At 36.1% G+C, this 13,830-nt stretch overlaps 1 protein-coding gene across 1 annotated transcript in view; it reads right to left on the reverse strand.

Moving 5' to 3' along the window:
• The window catches only part of LOC100356485 (protocadherin-15), a 1,660,811-nt gene that overhangs the window by 26,434 nt on the left and 1,620,547 nt on the right, over nt 1-13,830 (reverse strand). The window contains 1 exon segment of the mRNA XM_070057681.1: nt 3,970-4,146. Coding sequence (XP_069913782.1) covers nt 3,970-4,146 — 177 coding nt within the window.

Below are 13,830 nucleotides of genomic sequence, written 5' to 3' on the forward strand. Positions count from 1 at the left end.
ATTATTTCTGGCATTCAATAAGATAATACACAAAAAGTTTAAAAAATAAAAATACCTATTTTTAAGTGATAAAATAATGAAATAAGAACAAGATGTAGGTACTGGCCAGAGACTTTGATAAAGGTATGACTAATACATTACAGACTACAGTAGGAAGTAGGAAACATACTTGAACTAATGCAGAGATTCAGTACAGTGGGGCGGGGAACGCATGGAAAAAATCTAATGGAAATGCTACAAATTTCGGTTTATGAAAGGTCTCAAGATGAAGAATTTCTTCAATGAATTCTTCAATAAATTGACACAGATCAACCTATTTGAGTTTCCTAACTCAAAAATAAGGGCCATCCAAATACTTTCACAGTTACATGTTCAATCCAAATTAAAACACAGCGAACAACTGTGGGAGGGGCAAAATCAGAGTATCACGTCCCAAAACTGTGAGAAACAATCATTCTTAATTCTAATCTTAAAAAGGAAATAGAGAAAATGGGGGAGAAGAAATTTTTCAAAATGTCTACTTTTCCCAGAACAGTTTATTAAAAAGATGATCCTATACTGAATCATGAAATCTTGGCAATATTAAAGAAAAATCATTTGAGTGTAAGTTCATGTATTTGTGGCTCTATTCTACTCCATTGGTTTCCATGTCTGTTATTATGCCAGTCTCATCTATCGCATCCTGTTTCAATTACAATAGCTTTACAATATATTTTGGACTAAGGTAATATGATACATCAGTTCTTGAATCATCAGGCTCATGAATGCTTTAACCTTCTGGGTTTATTTGTGATTTCATATGAATTATAGGATTCTTTTTTCTATTTCAGTGCAGAATGTCATTGGTATTTTGGTAGGTATTTTGCATTACATCTGTAGATTGCTTTGAATGGTACAGATTTTTGCAATATAAATTGGTAGGATTGTTTTAAAAATCCACCCAGACTAGGCAAATGCATAATGAAAGAATATAGATAAATAATTGCTTGGGATTAGAGGGGAGGGGATAAGAAGAGTGGGGAAGAGAAATGGAAAATGACTACTAATGATTACAGCTTTTCTTTATTGTATGTTGAAAATGTCCTAGAATTGACTGTTGCTTACACAGCTTCATGATTACACTAATAATCATTGCATTATATGCTTTCAACGGGTGAATTCCATGATACATGAACCGTATCTCAATAATTATTTTTAAAAATACTTGAATGGATAGTAACTGAGATTATTTCAGAAAGGAAAACAGTAACAAAAGCAAAAAGAAGGTTAAAATTCAGATTAAATTTGTTTAAAGAATCACAGGGAGATAAAAGCAGGAGAAAAGTAATATATATTTATTGAAGCAAATCTAAGCCATTGAAATAAGCAAAGATTAGAAAAATAAAATACCAATAAGAATGTCAAATAAATGATATTCTCTATATCCTCTTTAGGTTTAAATTTCCTATTTATTCGTTAAAAACCCATTTTAAAAAATAAAAGTGAACTCTCTGGAGAAACTGTGATTTTCATTTAAAGCTTTTGATTTGAAATGAAGACATCCTCAGAAGCCTACATTTTAGCATAAGGGAGAATCGAGAAAGCAGTTCCACTTCCATTGTCCCATGCATTAGGCAACAATCTTAAAATTCCAGTATTTTTGTTCAGTGTTTGCTACATTTTCAATAACTCTCAAGTACAGAGTAGATATTACTTGTGCATTATTAGATCTGGACTACAATATTTTAAAATTATATTGTAAAATATTTGCAGGAACGATTCTAGACTTCAAACTAACACTGCTAAGAGAAAATGTTAGTACTTCATGGCTACCCTATGCTCTCTACAGGACAGAAGATTTTATTTATTTATACACACACACACACACACTTTCCCTCATTCCTGTCTGTCTGCTATATCTATTCTATTGAATTTAGATCTTTACTTTCCAAAATATAATCTAAGTTTGGACAAACTTGTTTAGAAGCAAGGATAAGTATCCTGTGCCTCATAGTGTCAGTAGAAACCCAATGGACTTGTTTCCAAATGTTTTAGTCCTAAAATAACTGCAATGACCAGGACCGGCGCTGTGGCACAGTGGATTAACTCCCTTGTCTGAAGCGCTGGCATCCCATATGGGCACAGGTTCAAGACCTGGCTGCTCCACTTCCAATCCAGCTCTCTGCTGTGGCCTGGGAAAGCAGTGGAATATGGCCCAAGTCCTTGGGCCCCTGCACCCACGTGGGTGACCCGGAAGAAGCTCCTGGCTCCTGGTTTCAGATTGGCACAGCTCTGGCCGTTGTGGCCAATTGAGGAGTGAACCATTGGATGGAAGACCTCTCTCTCTCTCTGCCTCTCCTCTCTCTGTGTAACTCTGACTTTCAAATAAATAAATTAAAAAAATTGTAATAACCATCATCATATTCGATAAAGCCCAGTGAACATCCTAAGAAAATGAATACGTCTTAATTGGAAAAAAATTCATGAGCACAATCTATCATTAAACTAAAACTAAAACCAATGAATAAAGAAAACAACTCAAGTGAACATAAATGAAGATTAAAAAGGTTGATAATGGAAATCGACAAACAATATATGAATTCCTTTGAAACTCCACTCCCTCAAAAACTTTTTAAAAAGTTAGCCTAGTAGATCTAAATTTTACTTCACGTGAGTGGTGTTTTGGAAACCTGAGAGAGAACTATTACTTTGTCCATCTACATTTATGAACAATGATTTAATATACTGTCTTGCATGTAACAAACATTAAAAATAAAGTGATGAATATTATACTTAATAACTATGGCTTTTAAAATATTACCTTGATTTTGAATCCCTATTTCACTGTTATTAAAATAGGACCAGTGAATTTTACCAATGAACATTTAAACTTGAGCTAAACTCAGAATTTCTGGATTTCAGAAAAATATTAATTATACACATACATAAAAAATTTAAAAATTTTGATTATATGTAAATGTAAATTTACCTTATATGTAGGTAAATTTGCAAATGGATATGTTTATATGCTGTATAACAAAGAAAAAATAAATTATGAAAGTATGAATCTGTGGATATATATGTGTCTTTGTAAGCTTATGCAGAAAAATATAAACTTCAGAATATACACATATATTTTGGATAAAGTATCCATAAATAAGATATATCAAAAAGTTCATGAAAATACATATTTTGATAAAAATTATGCAGGGATTTCAAGTTTACACACCAGCATGAACTTTAATTCCACTCCCATGAACTTTTTGAATTACCCTCTATATTCATTTTTAATTAAAAAATGTTTCAATATAAATATAATTTTATTCCAAGATTCTGTTAAACACTAGATGTCACCAGAGAATGGCAAAAACTGTTAATAGATTTTTTTTTTTATTTTTAGTCTTACTGTGCTAGAATATCATCTAAGGGAAAAGACACTGCATTTTTGTTGAATATTCTGCATTTGGTTCATATTTGTAAACTCAGATATTCAAATTCACACCAAGGTAGAATATCACATAGAGGATATACTTCAGTGGAAGTGATTATTCCCTTCTGCTCTCCATACTCAGTAGAGGGAAAAAAAATCAGGAGACCAGGAAGAAAGCTGGATTTGTCCCTCTAATCAAGGCTACTGAATGGCAGGCAAACTTGGTACTTTGAGAATCTGTACTTTCCTCTCCAGTATAAGGCAGAGCCTTGGAGCAAGAGTGAAGGCTGGTTTGATGTGATCAGAAAGAGCTTTTCCCGGCTCATTTGTTTTACTTAGGACCCTGTCTCTGCTTCACTTCAGAACAGATCTCTGAAGTTACTGTAGCCCATCCTTGGACATGAAAACCTTTAGGTATTGGCTCAAGTTATCTGTTTACACTTGGCTTTCAACAGTGATTTGATGGGTTTCATGCTTTAAATATTTATAGCCTTATGTCAGGATTATCTATGTGTGCTGATGTAATTACAAAGCTGTTATTGACAAGGAAACAGACTTACTTGAATAGCTCATTTCTGTCAATCGCTCTGTTGGTTTGCGGGTCGATTGCATAGACAGTTAAGTCGCACTTGGTATAATCTTCTAGAGAAAATGCATCTCCATGCCGTCGAGCACCAATGGACTCCACCACAACCTTGGCACCAGGAATTTGCTCCTGCACGTAGCGATCCAAAATTCTACAAGTCAAACATAGCACAAACATGACATTCCAACGGGTTTCTGGGAAAAAAAATCACCTAACTTGAAATGACATTTAGTAAGTGAAATGTGACAGTCTGGTTTGTGCTAATGTTTACTCAATATGAATCACTGGAAAAATCCTTCTTTATATTTTTTCCAGCATTTAATTCCCAGTGATGCTGGAAGCTGAATAAAATAGAACGAGGTCATCAACTATGTCCTATTTGAGTCCAGACTTTTAAAATTTATGATACCATTTGAGCTTTTAAGTGGCTCATGGGAAGTGCCAAATATGTTGTACACATAAAGCTGTCTATCTGCGTTTTATAGGAGTCATGGGGTCTTAGAACTCTTGACTTCACATGGTGGGTGTCATTATTTACACATCCACTGGACTCTGTGATATATGGCATACAGCTTTATGCTAAGGTGCAGGCCTAGGACAGCCATTTTCCTAGGGGCATAGAGATCCTTTGAGCATTATGGCAATGAGAAATGTAGAAATATTTTTGCAACGGTAGTTTTACAAGTTTGAGGAAAATATTGCATACATTTCTCAAAAGCTATTTGGGTGAATGTAGGCAACTAAAATTATGACATCTATACAGTATAAGGAATATCCAACAACAACAAATAATGTTAAAAAATAGATATTTTTTCTATTTAATATGGAGGTTTTTTACATAATTTTATAATGAGTTTAATTAAAAGCACACATTATTACCATATTAGTTTCCAGTTTGGCAAATGGCAGTTCCTAAGTTCTTTCACTTTTATAAAAACTTTATATTGCTAACCCTTTTAGGTCATGATTTTAAAAAGCATATTATTACATTATTTATAGCTATTTTAATGTAAACAATAATAACCACATGTGGCAAATATTTTAAATATATATATAAATATTCTGTTGCTTTTTTTTTTTTTTTGCTGTGGGGGCATTTAACATGTTCTAAAGTCACTTGATAAGACAGAAAATAACTTGTTTCAGATGCTAACTTGACCTAATTTTCACTCTATTAAAACATGTAGTTTTAATGGTGTGCAATGCTTTGTTTGTGCCTGCCACAAGCACAAACAGGAGAGGCAGGGGGCACTGCCAATGACAGTGAAAGATTGCATTTGTTTTTAAATCTTTGTAGACCAGCACAGTTGAAGGTGGTCTTGATGAGGTACTCTTCATTCTTTTTCGTTTTACTCACTATCTCACACCTACTTCTCTTTCTACCTTACAGAATCATTTCTGATGAGATCCTGGCAGAAAATAAAAGAAGATGTGAATAAAATAAGTAAATCCATTCTGCAAATACTGTTTAGTGTTTGAAGGCAGCCTCCTGGGGAACCTGAAGATAATGGATGTACCTGGAGAGGTACACTGGTCTTAGTGTCACATCATTCAGCCTGTAGATTCAGATTCTTTTCCTTTAAGACTTACATTTACTTAACAAAAATATGAGAAGTCTCAAAGTGAAAACCACATTATACTTTTGACATTTTATAGAAAGTGCAAATGGTTATAACACAGCATTGAAGAGCACAGTGCTTTGGCCTCGAGTTTCATCTCCTTTACAAACCAATTGCAAACCCTTACACTAGTAAATTTAAGTGTCAGTTTTCTAAAATTCTAAGTGAGGGTATCATCTACCACCTGAGGTGGTATATACATTAAATGCATTGAAACTATTACAGAAGTGTTGGCACAATTTTTATCACAGAGTAACTTTCATGAAATATTATTATTATTACCTATTTGGTTTAACTATTTGCATTAAAAGCCCCTTTTTATTTGAATTCTTTCAAAATCTTTACCTTGTGAAGCTTTTAAGAAAGTATATCTTGGGCTGGCACCTCGGCTCACTTGGCTAATCCTCTGCCTGCGGCGCTAGCACACAGGGTTCTAGTCCCAGTTGGGGTGCCAGATTCTGTCCCGGTTGCTCCTCTTCCAGTTCAGCTCTCTGCTGTGGCCCGGGAAGGCAGTGGAGGATGGCCCAGGTGCTTGGGCCCTGCACCCGCGTGGGAGACCAGGAGGAAGTGCCTGGCTCCTGGCTTTGGATCGGCCCAGTGCACCGGCCATAGTGGCCATTTGGAGGGTGAACCAACGGAAGGAAGACCTCTCTCTCTCTCTCTCTCTTTTTCTCTCTCACTGTCTAACTCTGCCTGTCAAAAAAATAAAAAGAAAGTATATCTCTCCACCAGAACTATTAAATACAAAATCAAAACACAAACAAATTTGAGTACATGCTTAAATACATTGTAGAAATCGGCAATCTGTCCCAGTACTCGAGATTAACAATTTATAACTTCTACACTGCATTTAGGCATCGATTTGATATGTCCCACTGCAATCTTTTACATCTACATAGATTAATTGCCTGCTGTCCTACAAAGAAGAAACATGTCTATTGAGCCTGTGTATTTTATGATAATTCAGTGTAATATTGAAGAATCATTTGTGACTAAGAATTGGGTGTGGAATGAAATGCAACTATAGTAATTCTTTCTGGCTGTCAGGGAGTTATAAATCCATGAGTTTTAAATATTATGTCATTTAAAACATGCAACAATGTCTTCTTGCTGAACATTTTCCTTTTACAGTTTTAGAGAATTTTATGAAAGCTGAAGCCAGGAGCCTGAAGCACCAACTGGGTCTCCCAAATGGCAGGCAGTGACCCAGGTATTTGGATCTTCTTCCACTGACTTCCCAAGTACATTAGCAGAGAGCACAACCAGAAGCGAAGCACTCAGGACTCAATTCAGCTTCTATAAGGGATGCTTTCATATTGGGTGGTGGCTTAACCCACTGTGCCTCAGTGCTGGTCCCTGTAAATGTTTATGAGGTTGGAAATGTAGAAAATTAAGTAGATGCATACCTGTTTAGAAAATTACAGCAAAACTCAGCAAAGTGTGAAATGGAAAAATTTTTGATTAATTCATTCTTTGACTCGTTCAACATATTTACTGAATGTCTACAATGGGTCAACCCATTATATCATTATATCAATGAATAAATAAAATCTTTGAATCAAGGACCAAGGACTTTACAATCTAATGAGGCAAAACAAAGAACAGATAATGGAGCAATGAAATTGATAAGAGGGGGAAGTGCTGGATTAACAGGTAAAAAACCAGTTGGGATGCCACATTCATGGCTCCACTTTTATTTCCATCTTCTGGTTACATGAACACTGAGAAGTACACTTGGAGTACCTGCCACCCACATCCTTGGTCTTCCACCTGGACTAATCCCATCTGCTGCAGGTATATAGGGAGTGAAACAGTGGATGGAAGATCCACTCATATTTTCTCTCTCTACACACACACACACACACATAACATTTATACACACATATATACACATATGTATATATAAAATTTAGAAAGTAAGTTACAAAAATAAGAAAAAATAAATTTGTGAAATTGTTTTAGAAACAGATATCTGAGGATTGTTTAGTATCAGGATTGTTTAGAAATAGATATCTGAGCAAGGACTTTAGGAAACAACAAGTGGATATACGGGGTACAATGTTCTAGGTAAAGAGAATGGCCAACTGTCTCTGTAAATGCCCTGATTTAACAGTGTATGGCTGGAAGAGAAAATGTTGAGGGCACATTACTTGGGGAGTTTTGGTTTTTAAAGACAGTGTGTGTGTTCTGGGTGGAATCAAGATTCACTCTTGGGTTTCAAATTTTGAAGTAATGGGATCTGTCTTACTTCAGGTATGTTGACCTCTATGTCCAGAACAGATGAAAGTGGAGACTGAGAGTACAATCAGTAGGGTTAGTAGAGAATTTGCTCTGTGAATATATATCTCATATATAAAAAACTATAGGGGCCAGCACTGTGGCATAATGGGCTAAGCCTCTGCCTACAGTGTCGGCATCCCATATGGGTGCCGGTTCAAGACCCCGCTGCTCCTCTTCTAATCCAACTCCTTGCTTATGGCCTGGGAAAGCAGTGGAAGATGGTCCAAGTGATTGGGCCTCTGCACATGTCTGGAAGACCTAGAAGAAGCTACTAACTCCTGGCTTCAGATTGGCCCAGCTCTGGCCACTGCAGTCATCTGGGGACTGAACCAACAGATGGAAGACCTTTCTGTCTCTCGTTCTGTCTGTAACTCTACCTCTCAAATAAATAAATAAAATCTTTTTTAAAACGCTACACATAAATAAGTTATTCAGGTTGGTGAGTTTGGCCAAATGCATACATGGGTATCATTACCATCACAATGAGCACACTCATCACTTCCAAAGTGTCCTGTATCCTATTGTTTTTTTTTTTTTTCATTTTTTTTTTGTAGCCTCTTAATGAAATTTTAAGTGCAAAATGCTTTATTGTTCATTGTAGACACAATACTGTATAACAAGTCACTGGAACTTACTTCAACTAAAACCTTATAACCACTGCAGTAAGAAGTTTCCATAACACAGAAGGGTAGGGAATCTCTTAGCCATTACTGATTTTTGCCATTCACAGATCTCCCATCTCCTGGTAATCATCATTCTATTATCAGCTTCTGTAACTTTCACTCATTTAGATGCCTCAAATAGATGATCATATGGCATTTGTCCATGTCTTATTAATTAAACAAAATGTCTATGTCTTCTATAATATAACATAATACTGCTCAGATCTATCCATGTTTTCACAAATGGAAGGATTTCCTTCTCTTGTAAGGAGAGATGATCTGCCAGTGTAGGTATATACCATATTTTCTTATCCATTGTTCTGTAAATGGACATTTGTGCTGTTTTGATTATAAGGATATTAAGAATAATGCTGCAATGAACATGAGAATGCAGATTTCTCTTTCAAAGGCTGATTTTAATTACTTTGGCTATACACTCAGAAGTGGGATTTCTGGATTACATGGTAGGTCTAATTTAAAAATATTTGGAGGATCCCTATACTGTTTTCGATGAGTGCATAATTTAATAATTTCACCATGGTGTACAATTGTTTTTAGTCTTCCATAACTTCAACAGACTTATCTTGTGAAAAATATTAGTCATCATAACAGATATGAGGTGATATATCTCTGTGATTTGGCTTTATATTTCCTTGATGTAATTGTCATTTGTATGTATTCTTTGGAGACATGTCTATTTAAATCCTTTTGGCCATTTCTTGTTATTTACCACACACAAAAATAATAAACTAAAAATGGATAAATGATTTGAATGTAAGATCTGAAACTTTAATGTGCCCAGAAGACATGGGAGAAAATTTTCCTGACATTGATCTTGACGGGGTTTCCTTGCATGTGATACGGACAGCATGGGCAACAAAAAAACAAAATAGATAAGACATGCAGCAAACTATAAAACCTATGCATAGCAAACAAAAAATCAGCAAAGTTGAAAGGGAACAAGAGAAAATATTTGCAAACTGTCTGCTTATTGGCAAATTGACAAAATACACATCTGAGAGATTTCCACATTTAGTTCCCTCCTCTCACACTATTGGATTTATGAGTACATTTTGAAAGTGAACCTGTTATGAAGATTAACAGAAAAGAACTTAGCCTCTAGTTTTGGATTAGGATAGGGCAGGTGGCCTAACCTCCTGACTTAAAAATGCATACCATTGACCTGATTCACTAATTACATTCCTAGAAAATATGAGATTTGGATTCAAACAAAACCCCTTTTCATGCCTAACGATAGTGAATTTCACCTATGTCTTGCACCTCTGGAAAACAGTAATGGCTAAGAAATTCCCCGCCCTTTTGGTTATGGAAACTTCTTACTGTGCAGAATGACTCTCTCCTTTGTGACTGAATACGACTCATGGAGGGCTCCTAATTTACCCTTGAAAAAGCCAAATTTCTACTCTTTGTCTTAAAAGTGATTACCCGAATGGTTTTGTCCTTACTGATCAATCATAACCAAATTCTTGTTGAACAACTTCCATACAGTATTTCTACTTTCTCTAAGCCACTAAAGTTAGTCTACCTTCAGTCTAAGACTGCATAGAAGACCTCAGAAAGACCGCTCCTAGAACAGGGTAAGGTCAGGCTCAAATATTGCTTGATTTACTATCTGATCAGTCCCTTCCCCACATCGAGTTCTTTCTAGCCTTCCTATAAAAGTCTGATTCTCCCTGACCTTTGAGGCATTTGCAGATCTCTTGATGAGAATTTTCCATGTTACAAGCAAGTGTCCTCCTCCTAGCCCATAATTCCTGTCCCCTCTCTGGCAATAATCATTGTGAATAGGATATCTTCTCTCTTTAACCCAGATTTGTTTTCTGTGACTTGTAGAATACAAGTAGACAGCTTAAGGAAATCACATCTCAAGCTTCTATTTATTTTTCTTAAATGAATCTGTGTATTAGCCACCAGTGCAGGTGATACAAAAAGTGTTTTAGCAAACTATGTATGAAACAACAGAATATACTCTATTCCTACTGCACTACAGTCTGAATATTTGCCTTCCCCCAAACCCGCAGTGTTTATATGCTGAAGACCTAAACCCCAGGGACTGTAAGAAATAAAGCAGTTAAGGTCAACTGAATGAAGTCATAAGAGTGGGATTCTGAATGCATAGGATTAATGTCCATACAAGGAGAGACACCCACAAACTTTCTCATTCTCCAGAAGCACAAAGAACAACACATGATGCATGTACATGCGACTAAAGGATACAGCCCTCATCAGACATCAACAGTGCTGCAACTTGAACCTACTCTGTTTCAAGAACTGTGAAAAATTTAACTTTGGTTTTAAAGGCTACACAGACAAAGCAGACTAAGATTTTATAGAAGGCCAATTAAACTAAAATTTAACATTAAAGGCATAGCCAAGAGGCCTCTAATTCTCTAATTGTTTTGGTCAATTTTTTATCAGTTAATATGTGGGTACTCTGGTTAGCACTACTTAATTTGTAATCAATAACTGTTCTAGCAAATTATAGAATAATAAACAATATCTGAAATATTGTTCCTTCCATGATAAATAATAATAACACATAAGTATTAATCAATTAAAGTCCATTTTCCTCCATTTTGGTAATGGAAGGCCATTCTGTGTTGACAAATGGAAACCACAGTACATCAACCATTGTTACTGTGAATAAAAATGAATGCTTAGGTCTGTAGTATCTATACCTCAGCACTCACATTGAATGCTTAGAAGGAGTTGGCAAAAAGGCACTAATATCCCAGTTTTTCAAGTAGATGTAGTTGCTTTTTATCTGTCCTCTATTTATATTTTTCCCTAAATACACCATGATTTTGATTTCAGGATTTAACTGTCTTGAATGGTCTTTGGAGGTCTTCTCTGCTTCACCTGCAGGCTACAAACCATGCATTCAGGCTTTGGAAATTGGTTCCTGAGTTAAAGAGAAAAGGCTATTCATACACTACAGGTACAACATCCTTACCAGAGTGACTTTGGATATAAAACTATCCTTGCAATATAACTGCTCTTGGCTTATCCATTTCCCACCTTATTTTCCCATGTCTTGTTTAAATTGCCCACTACCATTAGTCCTCCAATACATTTCCCTTTGTTGAAGTCAGCCTTAGTCCATTTCTAACACATTAGAATGAATTATATGCATGTTTCCCTTTAAAAGTGCAGGAATGGGCCGGGGCCACTGCTCACTAGGCTAATCCTCCATCTGCAGTGCCGGTAACCCGGGATGTAGTCTCAGTTGTGGCGCCAGTTCCGTTGAATGAACCAATGGAAGAAAGACCTTTCTGTCTCTCTGTCTCTCTCTCTCACTATCTAACTCTGTCAAAAAAAAAAAAAAAAAAAAGTGCAGGAATAACAATGTATTGTTTATCTATTTATTACGTGGCAACAACTTTTGAATGACTAGCATCTCTTAGTCAAATCTTTCTTTCGAATTCTATTGAGGATATAGTTTGCATTATGCTTAAATTTTTAGTGATTACTACATAGTTTGATAGGAATTTATTGTCTGATTAGTAAATTCCAGTACATCTCCACAATGAAACAGAAATGGTTATAAAGAAAATAAACTATTGAGCCCTGAAACATTTAGTAACCTTAAACTACGCAAAACAGAAGACTCAAATCTGACAGAGTACACACTATATGATTCCAATTACAGTTTTCACCTCTGTGTCCATCAATGACTGACTCCAGGATCCTTGAAAGACACCAAAATCTGCAGGGGCTCAAGTTCCTTTTATAAAAATGCATAGTAGTTGCATGAAACCTACACACACACACACACACACACACGAAGTAAGTTCTGAGAGTTCTTGATGAAGACCCACATATATGTAAGCCATCACTTGCTAATTCTCAAAGTAGAAATTGGCAGGAAAACAAGCTGGGGCTGGAACCCAGACACTGCTATATGAGATAACAAACATTCCATGAAGCATTTTGATGGCTATGCCAGAAATCCAACCTACATACTCCCAAATTTTAATGTATGACCCCATTTGAGTTATCCATATGTATTTATATATCTTCAATAAAATATGATATAAAAATCTGAAGTATAATGCACTCACTGAACTAGTTTTGTAAGACAGTATTTATTCACAATCAATTTAGCTTGTACTTTTTTTACACTAAATGCATAATTAACACAACCATTTTATTTCTTTTTTTTTTTTTTGACAGGCAGAGTGGACAGCGAGAGAGAGAGGGAAAGGTCTTCCTTTTCCGTTGGTTCACCCCCCCAATGGCCGCTGCAGCTGGGTGCACCATATCAATCAGAAGCCAGGAGCCAGGTGCTTCTCCTGGTCTCCCATGCAGGTGCATGGCCCAAGGACTTGGGCCATCTCCACTGCATTCCCGGGCCACAGCAGAGAGCTGGACAGGAAGAGGAGCGACCGGGACAGAATCTGGTGTCCCGACCAGGACTAGGACCTTGTGTGCCGGCGCTGCAGGTGGAGGATTAGCCTATTGAGCTGCAGCACTAGCCATCACAACCATTTTCTTAATTATCAACTTGTCAATGTGAATGAGCAAAACTGAAATTATCATTTAATCAGAATTTCAGGACTTGCGTGCTCAGCTCACCCCAAGAAAGAGTGGGTTGAATTTTTAATTAGATTCTCTTCTGTAGAATCAATGAAACAGAAGGAACCCTGCCTGCTGTTACTCAGTAGATGTAGTTCACATAAAACTCCACTACTAGACATCTGTCTCTTAAGAGGAAGCTACTCATCCACCTAAAGTTCTAGAGAACTGAGCTATAATGTAGACAAGTAATAATACCCACGAGAGAAGGGCTCTAAATGGCGTTAATTAGATAACTCCCACTAAGTACACAAAATATAATAACACAAGGAATCCCAAAAATGTGAGCATTTTTTGTGGTGGTTACAGAAAATCTTTAGATTCTGTAATTGTAAACTCTACTTAGCCTCTTGTTGAACTAAATGGCTTATGTTAATTAGCAATATAGGTAGCTCCATCCACAGGTCCTTGTCAGTAAGTTTTTCAAAAATATGGTTGAAAAAAAGTCAATAGGCACTGCAGATGACCAAAATAATATGCAGTACACACTTTCCTCTTGTTCCAAAGCTCTTTATTCCCTCAATTCAGACCATAATGAGTCTACTGAGACCACATCCAGGTGCCATGGGAAATTCCATCCATTGCAAGAGAAAAAAAAAACATTTACACCTAATCTGAGTTAGACTCAGAAATAATTTTGTGTACCATAGTTAGAATGAATTGGAAAAATAATAATAA

The sequence above is a fragment of the Oryctolagus cuniculus genome, chromosome 15 (assembly GCF_964237555.1).
Source record: "Oryctolagus cuniculus chromosome 15, mOryCun1.1, whole genome shotgun sequence".
In the NCBI taxonomy this organism is placed as follows: Eukaryota; Metazoa; Chordata; class Mammalia; order Lagomorpha; family Leporidae; genus Oryctolagus; species Oryctolagus cuniculus.